This window comes from Colletotrichum lupini, chromosome 5 (assembly GCF_023278565.1).
Source record: "Colletotrichum lupini chromosome 5, complete sequence".
In the NCBI taxonomy this organism is placed as follows: Eukaryota; Fungi; Ascomycota; class Sordariomycetes; order Glomerellales; family Glomerellaceae; genus Colletotrichum; species Colletotrichum lupini.
The window spans coordinates 1,163,790-1,180,796 of NC_064678.1; the positions used below are offsets into that span (position 1 = coordinate 1,163,790).

Below are 17,007 nucleotides of genomic sequence, written 5' to 3' on the forward strand. Positions count from 1 at the left end.
ATATTATAGTTTATAAAGAGGGTTAGAGAGCTAACTTAAGTAATATATATTATATACGATATTATATAAAACCTCGATTTAGTTATAAAGAGCCTTAATAACGTACTTTAGTATACTTATACTTCCTCCTCTACCCCGTATTATATAAAGAGTAGAGGGACGAAATAGTAAGACGAATCGTATACTAAGGCTAATAAACGCTTTAAAATAATATACGTAATTAACCCCTAATCTCTTATTATAACTATAGCTAATTAGTAGCGCGATAGTACTATATAAAGGGCTAAGGCCGCTATATAAGCTAGAATAATCTCCTTTTTTAAAAAAGATTCGGATATATACCGAATTATAAGTTAGAACCGGCCTAGGCCTTAGGTCTAATCCCCTCCTTTATAAAATAATAAAAATATAGTTACCGAACTTACTAAAAAAGCAATACTCCTCTAAAAAAAGCTCTTAGAGCGTATAACTATAAAGGACGACGTATATCTTCACCTTACGATATGCCCTCGTTAGTTATTACTTTAAGATCTTATTATTTATTAGTACGAAGTAAACGATATAGTATTTAATATTAAAAATACTACCCTTAGCGTAAATAATATTACGGTTTTAATATTACGGGCTTACTAACCGCATATTAATAACTACGTCTATTACTTTTACTAAGCCTATTTCGTACTTAAGTACTACCTTAAGGCTTAATAAAATACTAAAGTAGTAATAATACTAAAGCCTAACTAGGATATACGTACTTATAAGGGCTAGTGCTTAATCTTATTCCTAGCGACCCTAAGGAAGGGGCTAGAGCGCCTTATAACTAAGAGAATATCTTATATTACTATTACTTAAAGCGTACTTAACTTATAAATAGCCGGGGCACTACTTAAGTAATTAGCTACGAATATAGCTAGGGTAGTAGCTTATAATATATAGGCTACTTTTAATAAAAAGCTAGTTATTATTATTATTATAATAGATATTAAAAGAGCTTTTGACTTAATACTATATAACTAGCTATATAATCGGCTCTAGGTATAGGGTTAGCTTAAGAATATTATTATTTAAGTATAGTACTTTAACTAGTCGCGCCGAGCTTTAGTTTATTATAAAAAATGCTAAACTCCTATATCCCCCCTCTTTTATAATCTATTATAAAGGTTATTAATCTTACTTATTCTCTTCTTATTATATACTAAGTAGATCTATTAAATTAGCCTAGAGTCCTCTAAATTTAGTTATATTAATAATTATATAATACTAAGTATTAAGAGGGACCTTATTAAAACTACTTCCTAAGTATAATAAATTCTAAATAATACTATTACTTAGGGTAAGGATAATATTATTTAGTTTAATTTTAAAAAGACCGAAGTCCTTTATTTTATAAAGCGGACCTTACCGAGGGCTGGAGATATTACCCCCCCCCCCCTATTTATTATAATAATAAGAAGATTAGACCTTACGAAAAGGGTATTATAAAATAACTAAGCATTACCTTTAATAAGAAGCTACTTTTCTATAGCTATATTACTAATTACTAAAGTAAAGCTAGGTCTATAGCTAGTTATATTAAAGGTTTTAATAAAGTCTTTAATAATATACCCCCCGCTACTATATATAAAGCAATCTATACTATCGTTATCCTTAAGGCCCTATATAATACTAAGTTATAGTACCCCGGCCCGACCTAACTTATTTTTAAAGTTAGGGTTAACTCCGAGATACGTACTTAATTAGAAGTTTAATACGGGCTAAAGTTAGTTATTAAAACCCTCTAGACCCCTATTAATATTACTTTAAGGGGCTCCCTCTTAATATAGCGGACTATATTAATTATAGCGCTATTACGCGAGGTAAGTACTTTATTAATAAAGCTTCTCTTAGACTCCCTTAAAAATTACTATATTATTAAGCTTTTTATACTAAACTACTCTTATTCCCTAGCCTAGAGGATCCGTAATTATAAACTACTATATAACTATAAAAACCCCTTTTACTTAACTACGCTTACCTAAGTAACTAATTAAGTTAAACGTCCCCTATAACTAGCCTTACTACCCTATAACTTCTTAATTATAAATAACTTTAGTAATACTTAAGAAGTAACTAAAATAAAAGAGATATAAAACTATTATAAATAATATAAATCTCTCTTTATTACGTATATTATAACTTATATAAATAAGTTATAAATAACTCTAGAGGCTACGGGCTTTGGGTATACTATTTACTAAGGACTATAACTAATTTATTTTAAGTACTACTACCTCTTCTAAGCCGAGGTTTTTAATATTAAAATAAAAAGGGTTATTATAAGTCTTTGCGCAGCGCTAAGGCTCAAAAATAAGTCTATTATAACTATTACGGTCTACTTAAATAACTAGGCTATTATTAAGTACTTAAATAATACCCCCCCCTTATCCTCCTAATATACTATTCTCGAGTTTAAAAAGCTTATTAAAAACGCTAAAATCCCTGTTACCTCTCGCTAAATACCTAGCTATAAGGGTATTATAGGGAACGAGATAGCGGACTAGTTAACTAAAAAAAGTATTATTATAAATCCCCTTAACTTATTTATATACCCCCTAACTACTACTTATATTAAGTATTATACTTAAAAAAGATAGCTAATTATACTTCGGGGCTCATAAGAAGATTACTAACTAAACTCCTATAGGGCCCTCGCTTTATTTATTAATAGCGTAGCGAGCCCCGAGCTAAAGTTACTTACGTAACGCTAGTTTTATTAGCTCTTTTTAACTAAGTCCGGCTATAAAGACTACGCTATATACTACTACTTATATAACTATAATAATACTAACCTCTATTACTTATATAAAAAAGAGAAAGTACTTAACTATATTTATTATTACTATTTAGTCTTGCGTAGGGGTATACTATAGTTCGCCCGAGTTAACTTCGTCCGGTATTAACTTAGTAAAAACTAATTTACTTATATTATACTATTATAAAGCTCCTAGTTCTTTACTAATATCTACTTAAAATAAACCGATATTTATTAAAATCGGGTTAGCGCGCGCGGAATTAGTTATAGTAATATTAAACCCGTATTTATTACTAAATAATATAGCTATAGTAGAGGTCTCGGGGTACCCCCTTTAGCCCTTATACTAATAGACCGACGTAATAAAACGTATTATATAGTTCGTATCCTAACTAACTATTTAAAATAGACCTTTTTAAACTAAACCCCCTTATTATAATAAGTTTATTAATACGGCTATTAGCTCCCCTAGTAGATATTAATTTTATAAAGCGAGTATATTAATACGGCTCGTTTAATTAAGATACGTAATAGGCTATATACCCCGTAAGCCCTGCGAAGCTTATATCTATATATAGCGGCACTAATAGTAATATTACTTTTTATTTACGTTATATTAACACTTTACCTTACTATATAATATATTATATTATTTTATAATACGATATATATTATATACCTCCTCCCCTTATCTTATTACTTTATACTATACTACTCTCCTTTTACTTACTAAAAGAACTAAACTCTCTACTTTGGGTAATAATACTTATTATAATATAATAACGGTCTTTTTATAAATATATAAAATATTACTTAGTTAGTTTATTATATTACTAATATAATATTTAAACCTCGCTAAGTATATTTACCTTAAGTTATAAAATATTATAAGGGGCTATACTTAAATAAAAAGGTTAATCTTAGAGTATATATTATATTATCTTATAAGAGGGTATTATATAAGCTCTACGGGGCACAGTATACGGTCTTATAATTTTAATATAATATAGTCGCCTTTTACCTCACTTGAGGATATCACGGCATATAATAGTACAAACAAACAAACAAACAAACACTATTTTATTATAGCTCAGCCTACATGTTGGACTGACGTCTGACAAGTACACTGAGGCAGATCCTTCTGTGAGAGTTTAGACTCTTCAAATACGTTTTCAATATGACTCGAGATCACTTGACAATAAAGCCCCAACGACCTTAGTTACAGGGCGTCAAAAGATTCTCATTTACCTACACAGTGTACAGACCCCGTGATTCCACGTGTTTGCCCTCGCTACGTTTCCAGCTCCGGGACAACAAGTCAGGATCGCGTCTTTCCTGGTTTGAAGGCCACGAGTCCTCTCCCCGTAGCCCCCAAGATGAACTCCCGTCACTACCAATCTCTCCAGACTCCTGTCTTCTGAAGTTCCGTATGAGGCTTGGTTCTCGTTGCAATGGGGGATATTGAAGCTCAAGAATCGTACCATCATGGCCCGATCTTGATATTTGTTCAGAACTGGGAAGACTCCGCTTTGGGATAGCTGACTTTGAACTTTCACTATCACTCGTATTTCGGATAGCCTTCCGGAAAGCCGCGGACAAATGTTGGACAACTTGATCGGAGTAGATAGCATAGCCTGCCAGGGGAATGAAGAAGGCAATCGAGACGGAGACTAGGTTCTCACCCTATTAGAAAAATCTAGCAGACATTCATTGACATAGATTTTCTTACAAATAACGACGAAAATCCAGCCTAGTGCCTCCATGAAAGAGTTCGCATCGATCGCGAACAGGGAAGTCAGAAATGAGAGCGGGAGCTGGAATGGAACACGTTAGTACATGTAATTAGAAAAGCTCGACTCTGGTGGTGTGTCGTACAAAAAGGATTGTAACTACGGTAAAAACCATCAACGTTTTTCCTTGCTTCATTGACAATTTTGACTGGTCATTAGCTGCCATACTCATCTCGAGCGATACAGTCGTCTGCTGAAGTGATAGAGTGTTGTTGACCTGCAAGTTTGGACATTAGGATAGAGTCAAGTGATTTGCAAACATGCTTACCGAAGTCTGAATTCGGTCTGCCACCTTGTCCATTTCCTTTATGTCATTAACAACGTGGGAGGCACTAAGACCAGCTTCTTGAGAGCCTGGAAGCTTTTGCATCTCCCGCTGAACATCTCGTTGGTATTGTGCGACCGCTTTGAGTATGTTCAGTTCGTCCCGAATGTCTTTGATACGGCTGGATAGATCCTCTGCCTTTCTTATGGCAACTAAATTGTTCTTTATGCGTGCTTGCCTCTTTCTTTCCAGCTCATTGTCGGTATCTGTTCGAGTTGATTTGTCGTCAATGACCGCCTGACAGCTCTCCACGCCAGGTTTCTTTATTCCGAGAGCAACCTGAAATTCTTTGATTTCATTTTCGTCGTTCATTGTGGCTAGTATTTCGCCAGCTTCTGAGCTAAACTTTGCGAACAGATTTGCTTCGTCGATACCCTAATTAACCTTTAGCCAATTCAATTGATCCCAACGTGATTCTTCACGTACGATTTTGTTGATGGAGTTCGAAAACATTTGACGCATGGACAAGAGCTCTGGCGGGTACTCCACAGAGGACTGAGGGTTAGGCGCGAACTGCCAAGTCGGGGATTGAAGCGCAGGCTCCTCGGCGGTACCATTGACTCCAAGGGTAGTGGATGAACTCTTACGTGAGGCTTTTGGCAGAGTCTCATAGGATGATATGCAGAAGTCGATGATGAGCCGACTCATTTCAGCCGTTGATCCCGGCAGGGAGCGACTACCACCGGATTCCGTTTGCTTTGTAAGATGGTCAACCACGCCCTCCAAGAGCACATTTTTCTTCCCATCCATTGGATGAGAAGAGGCTGTAATCAGCCACTCTGAGAACGTGTCAGCTGAGGTAGTGAGAAATGAGGAGAGCGCCTCCGGACATACTATCTGCGATTGTCCAAATCCATAGCTGGTTAACTCGGATTAGTGGCCAAAAGTCTTTGTCCTCAATCTTGCCTGGTAAGCCCTTAGTGACAACCTGGGATTCGTTGCGTGCCTTTCGGTCTTTGGAAGCTTCCTGATCAGATGCAAAATGGTAATACCATTCGTCAAGGGTGGAAGAGCCGTGGATAACTCCTGGTTTGTATGTGCTCAGCAGTTGTTCATACTTGTATTTCTCCGCACGCAGAGCCTGCAAAACGTTCTTTGGATCATCTTCGACATCCGGAGTCGGACTAAAAGGTTCCTCTCCTTCTTCTTCGCGACATTGAGTGGCGTAGGAGAGATACGGCATCTTCAAGAATGGGTCAGAACACAGCCGTTTCAACACAGGCAAAGTTCTGGCTTACATAAACCGCCGATGCAGGTGTTTCGTTCTCTTGGACTGTTTCCACAAAGCGAGGCCTCATCATACGCGAGGCAGATATCTTGTCCGGCACTTCAACCCAGCTGTCTCTGAAAAACGACTTCACCTGATAGAATTGACTTGCATCGCTTTCCATATCATACATGATTCGTTGGAGCAGGTCCTAGCAGATCGTTAGTCAGGACTTTACGGGCAGTAATTGAAGAGGGACAATATGATGGCTTTACATTCATCCATCGAACCTATTGTCAAGCCTATCAGCCATATTCTCAAACGTACAATAATCCGACCTTTTTGCATGTCTGAGTACTGACGTTGGTAGATGGTAAGTGAATCCAAGTAAACTTGGGCTCGTTGTCGACGTAGATTGGTCGTGGAACATCATACAATGGTCCTGTCTCCCTGCCAAAGGAGTGCACACCGAGAATCCCTTTTACTTCTTGTATCATCTCGAGCATGATACGTTGCGGACCATGGCTGTAAATGGCTTTTGTCAACGGTCGATACCTCCGAATTATCCCAGATTGGTTCACATTCTTGTAAACCTGAACGATGGCAACGTCAAGCTCCTTCGCATACGGAGGGAGTTTGTGCCAGAGAGTCGGACGAGTGAAAGTAGGATCGTCTGTACACATCAGCCCGATGGGTGGGTCAAGAAAGATGTCATTGAAGGTATTTCTTATACCTTGCTGACAGTGAGCTGGGTGGTCTGTTGAAGCGTCTCTATCTTCTTCTCGGTCGATCTGAGCCTGTATCTTGTCGATGATAAATTTCGAGGTTTCCAGTGCCCGGTGCGTTGATTCCTCTCGCGGTGAGGCTGCACATTCAAGCCAGAAGACAGAGGGCAGTCCAGCATAAGCTGCCCATTCGAGCGTAGTCCACTGAGCTGTGTTCCAGTTTCCGACCGGGTGATGGAAAAGCTTTAGTCTTTCCATGATGAGTTTCCGGCCAACATCGTATACGCCTGATCTGCCAGCTGTCCACATTAAAGCTTCGAAAAGCTGACCTTTTGGATCAAAGCGGGCAATTTCCGCCTTAAACACCGAGGTTGCGTTCATGCCTTCAGAGGCGTAATAGTGAATGATTGATTTCACCATATGCCGGGTGCCCCATTCAATTATTAATTTCAGCGCTGCGAATGCGGCCTTTCTTGAGACTCTGAATCGATATTCTTCGGCTAGAATTAGCTCCACGATGTTGTCCTGGAGGTGTAAGATGGCATAATCCAAGGCAGTGCGCATATTGCTTTCATGGGAGTCCCAGCTCTTTATGCATATTGCTCCCAAGTCAGCACCGGAGTCCAACAAGACTCGAACTCCTACCTCATATCCCAAACTAGCAGCAAGCATGAGTGGCGTCAATCCGTATTGGTCGGGAACATCAAGCTGCAAATCTTCATCTTCTGTTCGTGGGCAAAGCAGCATTCGCATGATGGACTCCACCTTCCTATCCGTTGCTACCATCAAAGGAGTGTTCTCAAACTCGTCAACAATATTGAGTTTAGCGCCATTGGCTAGCAGGATTTCTGCAATCTCAGGGTTGCGGTGGTAAGCTGCGAGATGAAGTGGATTCAGATGCGAGTGTTCCTCGGAGAACTGGAGTATCGATCTGTCGTTTTCCAAGAGAAGCTCCACGATATCCTCCGCGCCGCTCAAAACTGCGAGCGAAAGAGTCGAGTTCTCTGCCTCGGTTAAGATCTTAATTGAGACTCCATTCTCGAGTAAAGCTTTGACAACGCCGGGCTGATTTCTCAAGCATGCTGTGTGGAGGGGAGTGTGACCCGATTCGTCTCGGACCTCTTGCTCTGCGCCGGCGCTGATGAGCACTCGAACTGCTTCCGTAAGTCCATTTCGGGCAACAATATGTAGGGCTGTCATATCAGAGTCTCCTTTGGCGTTGATGTGGTCCCTCCAAGGCCCGCGCAACATTTCATCGAGTTTCTTCGTGCCGACATGCTCCATATCACCATCCCACATGTCTCGGTCATCGAGAAATTGATGCATATCCTTTGTTATCAAGTCGTGATCGCCTTGCTCTGGACTTTCATCAGGTTTGACCGCAGCTGCATACGCACTGGGACTTGTGGTCTTCTCTTCCCCGCCATCATCGAGGAACACCTGAATCTCTTCACTGATAATTGGTGCTACTGGGGTCGCAACTCCAGGATTCGTAGTGTTATCGCTAGAGGACGAGCTTCTGTTCTGCTCTTGGTTGTCTTTAGGGCTGTCGTTGCCGTTGTGCTTAGAGTGGTGGTTGATAAACGTGTCCTCAGGGACGGGGCTTTTCCTGTCACTGGTCGTCATTTCGTTGTCAGATGCTGACAGGTTTCCTGGAGCACAGGTGCGGGAGCGCAACCGTCGAAATGACGCGGGACATCGCCATCAAATATGATATCTGCTATGCTCCAGGAGACCGTGACCCATAAGACCCCCCGTCATTTACCTGCGGATAAATGAAATGTCACTGCAGTCCTTTACGGCGTTGTTGGTTGCACAGTTGCACTTGACCAGATTTCTATGAATCCCTGCCAAGGTGCAGCATGCCATGAGCTGAAAAGCCGTCCCACCGGCGAGACCGGAAAACAGCCTGTAGAATGAGGATCCATTTCCTGCGAGCATGCAGGAAGCCGTTGGACGTGCTTGCGCTCTGGGTGTGAGGTATTCACTGGTACCCCCAAGCTAGGCTATCACTTCTTGACCTGCATAACTCGTCATCAATACGGCCGATGCGATCTCATTCTCACCAAAAAAGAGTTTGAAACGACCAATCAAAGGCCATTACTACCCGCTGTAGTGATTGAATCATGCGCAAGGACGGAGTTCGGCTCCGAATGGCAAAATTCCCGAAAGTTATGAATACAGGATGACGTGCCGTTGGGTGTCATCGCTGTTGGTTCTGTTGTTCTTGGCACAGCCACCATGGCTTTTGCGGCGGCTGGACCTCCCAAGCAGTGTTCCATACAGAAATAGAGGGTTATCATAAGTTCCGAGATAAATCTTGCACAACGAAGGGAACTAATGTGTAGAATGTGAGGTCGTTGTATTTTTCAACAAGTCGGGGTGAAACTCATGGAACTACAGGTCGCTAACATCGGACTCGCCATGGAAGTCGTAAAACACAAGTGAGCTATCCCTCCCTATCTCACTAATCTCCATCCTGCATGATCTCTTAATTCCACTAGCCTGCCGTCATCTGCCGATGACTCAAGGCAGAGTCCGACGAGAGGAAGCCAACTCCCATCTCTCCATCGCTCAGGCATGTCTCGTTTCTCGGTTGCGCAGTTATGAGGAATATTCGGTAGCAATAAGGTCATGTTCGGATGGCCTTACAGTGTGAGCAGACTCGAGGGCGCTTGAAAGGGTGGCACAATCTCATATACAGGCGATTCTTCTTGAGAGTAAGCTCCATCACATAGCCACTGCGCTCAATCATCTTGCCGAAGAAGCGCACGCCTCTCTTCTGAAAAGGCAACCACAAGGTCTGAAGATCGTCGGCGTGTTCCTCCTCCCACTCAGCTAATTCAGGAAAAGCGGCATGATTGATGCGTCTGAGGGCTTTCTTGTGACTTGGGTCAGGGGTGGTCTTCGTATGAATGTCATGCCACTGGCCAACCACAATGGCAAGTTCAGTGAGACTCGGAAGTGCTGCGAGGACAGTAAGGGCCGCACCGAATTCTTGCCGAAGGGGAAGATGAATCCGACGGATGCAGTCAATAAGCGGTGGTGCCTGGGGCGTAGGTAGATGAAGAGACTGTCGAAGCGAGAGTGCAGCCAGTTGCATGTTTGCCTCGTCCTTGTCTGCCACGAGCAGAATGAAGCGATCAATAGTAGGGAGAACCCAAGCGTCAATTGGAAGTCGTTCAGAGACGTAAGTACGATAGATCTTGCCCATCGGATGACGAAGGAATTCTCGATGGACCAGCGACCGACTCATGCGATTGATTTGTGAGGGAAGCTGAAGTCTGCGAAAGCGGCCTCTGAGGTTGACCTTCTCGCGTCCGTTCTCGACGAAATCCTCAAGGAAGACGACTTTTGAAGGTGTTTCGTGAACGTAGGCGAGCCACCAGACGATGCCTTTGTCGGCTTCTTTGGCGTCGGCGATTAGATGGTCGACGATGAGCAATATGATGTCCATAGACAGCACCACTGATCCCTCCTTCACGTCGCTGATTGATTGGTTCGCCATGATGTGGAAGTCTCGAATGTGTGGTGGTGAAATTTGCTGCCGAAGGTGCGTTCGTAGAGGTTCAGTCGGCCAGGTTGCTGTCCAAGGTCGTCGTATGTGAGCAATTCAAGCGATTAAACGCTCATCGATTGATTTTCAACTGGAGATTTCAGAGTCAGTAAATCTCATGAGGTACAGGCGCAAAGAATGAGCGTACTTTGTTCCAGCCCTCCGGTGATAAGGACCGCGAACCTTCTGGCGAAGGATCGAAACAGCTGAGATTGGTTATGCTTGGAAGAGAGGAAGACGAGAGAGAACAGAGAACGTAGACAAGGAATGCAACTATTCTTTCTTGCTCTTTCCTCATTTTTCACTGGCTAGGTAGCTCCTACCTGAAAACACAAGCTCTTTGAAACGGGAAGGCACAATTACCTGAATACTGCTGCGTTTGCACAAGAGCGATGATATCACGTCACATTGTTGAGGTGGATAACAAAGAATCCAGCGGAATACCCAAGGACGGGAATGGTTTTGTTCGAACATCCACTCGTGTTCTTGCCTTACTCAAGATAGGATATTTGTGCCTGTAGATACTCACCCTCAAGATACTTAGGTACACTGTAGATACACGGATAGCTTTTATCAACACATCATACTTATCTTAAGATATAACTGGCCAGGAAAATAAGTGCCTACTGTTCGAACAATATTCTTCATAAGTCTCTAGCAATGTTCAATGGACGTCCGGTGCCCAAGGTGATATTGATTAGCTAAATAATTGCACTGAGTTGAAATTAGAACCCTTGAACATTGGCCGCCTGGCGCTGATAATTTATCATAGGTGTAGTATACTCACAGTCTGTATCTGCAGCACATACCTAAGCTCAAGTGCTGTCCTGAAGACGATCAAGTTTTACCCCATCAATATGGCGAAGGCAGATTATCTCCGAATTTGGCCCAAATTTCCTCTACCACTCGTTTTTTTAACTTAGGGATGTAGTCGGAGTAAAGATAAGCTTAACCCCTGTTCATTTTGATCTTCAACATTTGCTTCTGTCTTTACACTGTCGATGTCCCGTAGTTGATGGGATACCTAGCCATGCTCAAGACTCCAACAAAAACACGGTTGACGTTAACCTGTCAAAAGGGGAAGGACCCCCAGTTCCACGCTGAAAGAAATATAGAACATTCGATTGATATAGAAAGGAGAAATAATCTTGAAAGAACGGGATTTTAGTGATTGAGTAATACTATGAATTCAATACTGTCGGAAATCGACTAAGGCTAACCGGAGGTCATGAACGGAGCCCCGGGACTACCGAGGTTTGAGGAGTAGGAGCAGGAGAGATCGTGGTTTCGGAGTTACAATTTGCGCAATCGGGGCCGAAGACAATAAACAATCCGCCGTCAACTAGACGATATTTACTCCACATTGAGTGAGCATCTAGTTCTACAGGTCTCCGAAGATATTGTCCAGTCATCAAAGCGCATGTCACATTGTGAGCATACGGCAATTAAAGTTATGGCAAGCGAATCGTGATGTGGGTAACAATTACACTCATTTAAGTGGGCGGCCAGACTTATCCCTGCCAACATTTACTTGCGCCGCCGCTGTATCAAGTCACTTGAAGCCTGTGCTGGGATAAGGTAGTTAAATGCTCTTCACAGGCAGATAGTCTTGGTTTCTTCATGGCGAGGGACTTGATCGTGCTGCATTTACCTTCACCCAGGTGCTCAGGCACCTGCTCAAGGTGAGATCTGTATTGAAAGATCTAGGCAACATCACGTTAGGCAGCAAGTGTAACATCGAGGCAGTGCTTATTTTTAAGTCGCCCTTGTAAGACAATAATTCTCACGCTAACACAACTTCGCCTAGGCACATCGACGTAATTGGCATTACCAGCACGTTTCTCATTCGTTCAATGCTTCCAGGTAAGATTAACGGCCGACGGCGCAGCTCCGGCTCTCACTCAGGTGTCTCAAAAACATGAGAATTTCTCAACCAGGCGGTCCAGCCCTGCGAGCCCTGCGAACTCTTGCGCCGACTGCGCCCGGAATCCTCCCGCTATCATGGGATAAATGCAGCGAGTCGCCGCGGTCCCTTCGCCGCGAAGCTACGGGAAAACCAGTCTATAAGCTGACTGCATCCAAGATAAATCGCCAGTTTTTTTCTGGTTCCTAATAACATCCGAATTCGATTTGCCTTGCCTCGTCAAATATCTGCGTACACCCAAAACAACAACTCACGTCTTTCCACCAAACAAGATCACCCTTCCACCAAGATAAACTCCAATCTCCACAAAATGCCTGCTGTCCAGCTCTCAGAAACAGCCAACAGCGCCATCCACCATTTCCTTTCGGCGCGCAACTTCGACGACGACTACAACGACGCGCGGAACAAGGCCAGAGCAATCGGGGGTGGCGTAATCGCAGCCATTGTTGTCGTTATCGTCCTTACCATTGCCGGCGTTATTTTCGCCATTATTAAATGCAGCCGCAGCAGGAAGAGACGGGCGCAAAACGAGTTGGGGATGAAGAAGTACGTGGGCGGAGTTCCGGTCACCGATGCGGCAACGGCGGGCAACACGACCGTCCCGGCGCCCAGCGGGGGGGACATGAACGGATACGGGTTTAGCGGAGGATATGTTGCCAACGACGGAATTGCAGGCACCGGCAAGGATGCCCACAACGCGTCGGATGCGATGCCCCCGGCGTACACTGCAAACAACGGCCCGACGGCGAACTAAATTCTTAACGAACGACAACGAAGACAACAGATAACAATAGAGGCTGGGATTGGAGATTATGACTACCCATTGTTTGTTTGTTTGTTTGTACTATTTTACGCCGTGATGTCCTTAAGTGAGGCAAAAGGCGACTATATTACGTTAAAATTATAAGACCGTATACCGTGCCCCGTAGAGCCTATATAATACCCTCTTATAAGATAATATAATATATACTCTAAGATTAACCCTTCTACCTAAGTATAGCCCCTTATAATATCTTATAACCTAGGGTAAATATACTTAGCAAAGTTTAAGTATTATGCTAGTAATATAATAAACTAACTAAGTAGTGTTTTATATATTTATAAAAAGACTGTTATCGTATTATAGTAGGTATTACTATTTAAAATAAAGAGTCTAGTTCTTTTAGTAAGTAGAGGGAGAGTAGTATAGTATAAAGTAATAAAGTAAGGGGAGGAGGTATATAATATATATCGTATTATAAAGTAATATAATATATTATATAATAAGGTAAAGTGTTAATATAACGTAGATAAAGAGTAATATTATTATTAGTACCGCTATATATAGATATAAGCTTCGTAAGGCCGACGGGGTATATAACCTATTACGTATCTTAGTTAAACGAGCTATATTAACGTACTCGCTTTATAAAATTAATATTTATTAGGGGAGCTAATGGCCGTATTAGTAAACTTATTACGGTAGGGGGGTTTAGCTTAAAAGGGTCTGCTTTAAATAGTTAGTTAGGATACGAACTATATAATACGTCCTATTACGTCGGTCTATTAATATAAGGGCTAAGGAGGGCACCCCGAGACCTCTACTATAGCCGTACTATTTAATAATAAATATAAGTTTAGTATTATCGTAACCACTTCCGCGCGCGCTAACCCGATTTTAATAAATATTAGTTTATTTTAAGTAAATATTAGTAAAGAACCGGGAGCTCTATAGTAGTATAATATAAATAGACTAGTTTTTACTAAGTTAATACCGGACGAAGTTAGCTTAGGCGAACTATAATATACCCCTACGCGAGACTAAACGGTAATAATAAATATAATCGGGTACCTTCTCCCTTTTATATAAATAGTAGAGGTTAGTATTATCGTAGTTATATAAGTAATAGTATATAGCATAGTCCTTATAGCCGGACCTAGCTAAGAAGAGCTAGTAAAGCTAGCGTTATATAAATAACTTTAGCTCGAGGCTCGCTATACTATTAATAAGTAAAGCGAGGGCCCTATAAGAGTCTAGTTAGTAATCCTCTTACTAGCCCTAAAGTATAGTTAACTATCTCTCTTAGGTACGACGCTTAATATAAGTAATAGTTAGGGGGCGTATAAGTAAGTTAGGGGGACTTATAATAATACCCTTTTTAACTAACCGGTCCGCTATCTCGTTCCTTATAATACCCTTATAACTAAGCGTTTAGTAAGAAGTAACAGGGACCCTAGCGTTTTTAATAAGCTCTTTAAACTTAAGAATAGTATATTAAAAAGATAAGAGGGGGGTATTATTTAGGTACTTAATAGCGGCCTAATTATTTAAGTAGACTATAATAGTTATAGTAGACTTATTCCTAAGCCCTAGCGCCGCGCAAAGACCCGTAGTAGCCCCTTTTATTTTAACGTTAAAGACCTCGGCCCGGGAGAGGCGGTAGTACCTAAAATAAATTAGTTACGGTCCTTAGTAAATAATATACCTAAAGCCCATAGCCTCTAGAGTTATTTATAACCTATTTATATAAGCTATAATATATATAATAAAAAGAGATTCGTACTATTTATAATAGCTTTATATCTCCTCTGTCTTAGTTACTTCTTAAGTATTACTAAAGTTACTTATAATTAAGAAGTTGCGGGGTAGTAAGGCTAGTCGTAGGGGACGTTTAATTTAACTAGCTACTTAAATAAGTATAGTTAAGTAAGAGGGGTTCTTACGGTTACGCAGTAGCCTATAATCCCAAATCCTTTAAGCTAGGGAATAAAAATAGTTTAGTATAAAAAGCTTAATAATATAGCGGTCTCTAAGAGAAGCTTTATTAATAAAGTACTCGCCTTACGTAGTAGTACTATAACTAATATAATCTACTATATTAAAAGGGAGCCCCTTAAAGCGATATTAATAGGGGTCTAGAGGGTCCTAATAACTAACTTTAGCCCGTATTAGACTTCTAGTTAAGTACGTATCTCGGAGTTAACCCTAACTTTAAAAGTAGGTTAGGTCGGGCTAGGGTACTATAGCTTAGCGCTATATAGGGCCTTAGGGATAACGATAATATAGATCGCCTTATATATAGTAGCGGGGGGCATACTATTAAAAACTTTATTAAAACCTTTAATATAACTAACTATAAACCTAGCTTTACTTCGGTAGTTAGTAATATAGCTATAAAAAAGCAGCTTCTTATTAAAGGTAATACTTAGTTACTTTATAATACCCTTTTTATATAGTTTAATCTCCTTATTACTATAGTAAATAGGGGGGGGGGGCGATATCTCCGGCCCTTAGCGAGGTCCGCTTCGTAAAATAAAGGACTTTAGTTTTTTTAGGATTAAACTGAATAGTATTATCCCTACCCTAAGTAATAATATCGTTTAGAATCTACTATACCCGGGAGGTAGCCTTAGTAAGGTCCCTCTTAATACTTAGTATTATATAATTATTAGTATAACCGAATCTAAAGGACTCCGGGCTAATTTAATAGATTTGCTTAGTATATAATAAGAAGAGGATAGGTAAGATCGGTAACCCTTATAATAAACCGTAAAAGAGGGGGGATATAGGAGTTTAGTATTTTTTATAGTAGACCGAGGCTCGGTATAACTAGTTAAGGTACTATACCTAGGTAATAATATTTTTAAACTAACCCTATGCCCAGAGCCGATTATATAGCCGGTTATATAATACTAAGTCGAAGGCTCTTTTAATATTTATTATAATAATAATAATAACTAGCTTCTTATTAAAAATAGCCTATATATTATAAGCTATTACCCTAGCTATATCTATAGCCGATTGCCTAGGTAGTGCCCCGGCTATTTATAAGTTAAGTACGCCTTAAGTAATAGTAAGATAAGATATCTTCCTAGCTATAAGGCGCTCTAGCCCCTTCCTTAGGGTCGCTAAGAGTAAGATCGGGCGCTAGCCCTTATAAGTACGTATATCCTAGTTAAGCTTCGGTATTATTACTATTTTAGCGTCTCGCTAGGCCTTAGGGTAGTACCTAAGTACGAGATAGGCCTAGTAAAAGTAACGGACGTAGTTATTAATATACGGTTAGTAAGCTTATAATATTAAGACCGTAATATTATTTATACTAAGGGTAGTATTTCCTACGCTAAGTACCGCATCGTCTACTTCGTATTAATAAATAATAAGATCTTAAGGTAATAGCTAACGAGGGCGTATTATAAGGTTAAAATATACGTCGTCCTCTATAATTATACGCTCTAAGAGCTTTTTTTAAAAAAGCATTACCTTCTTAGTAAGTTTAGTAACTATATTCTTACTATTTTATAAAAGAGGGGATTAGACCTAAGGCCTAGGCCAGTTTTAACTTATAATTTAGTATATATCTAAATCCTTTTTAATAAAGGAGACTATTCTAGCCTATATAGCGGCCTTAGCCCTCTATATAGTATTATTACGCTACTAATTAGCTAAAATTATAATAGGAAATTAGGGGTCGGCTACGTATGCTATTTTAAAGCGTTTATTAGCCTTAGTATATAATTCGTCCTACTACTTCGTCCCCCTACTCCTTATATAGCACGGGGTAGAGGAGGAAGTATAGGCATACCGAAGTACGTCGTTAAGGCTCTCCGTAACTAAATCGAGGTCTTATATAGTATCGTATATAGTATATATTACCTAAGTTAGCTCTCTAACCCTCTTTACGAACTATAATATATTCTTTAGTTTAA

At 40.5% G+C, this 17,007-nt stretch overlaps 3 protein-coding genes across 3 annotated transcripts; 1 reads left to right on the forward strand and 2 right to left on the reverse strand.

Moving 5' to 3' along the window:
• Positions 1-4,039: 4,039 nt before the first annotated feature.
• CLUP02_09770 (uncharacterized protein) lies at positions 4,040-8,464 on the reverse strand (the record flags this gene model as incomplete). Its single annotated transcript, XM_049288748.1, has 7 exons — positions 4,040-4,461; positions 4,521-4,605; positions 4,850-5,281; positions 5,333-5,685; positions 5,741-6,089; positions 6,145-6,324; positions 6,476-8,464. The coding sequence occupies 7 exons, from the start codon at positions 8,462-8,464 to the stop codon at positions 4,040-4,042; spliced, it is 3,810 nt and encodes a 1,269-aa protein (XP_049145892.1).
• A 1,006-nt stretch (positions 8,465-9,470) lies between these two features.
• CLUP02_09771 (uncharacterized protein) lies at positions 9,471-10,346 on the reverse strand (the record flags this gene model as incomplete). Its single annotated transcript, XM_049288749.1, has 1 exon — positions 9,471-10,346. One exon carries the CDS (start codon positions 10,344-10,346, stop codon positions 9,471-9,473), a length of 876 nt encoding a protein of 291 aa, XP_049145893.1.
• A 2,282-nt stretch (positions 10,347-12,628) lies between these two features.
• Positions 12,629-13,072, forward strand: CLUP02_09772 (uncharacterized protein; the record flags this gene model as incomplete). Its single annotated transcript, XM_049288750.1, has 1 exon — positions 12,629-13,072. One exon carries the CDS (start codon positions 12,629-12,631, stop codon positions 13,070-13,072), a length of 444 nt encoding a protein of 147 aa, XP_049145894.1.
• Positions 13,073-17,007: the final 3,935 nt, after the last annotated feature.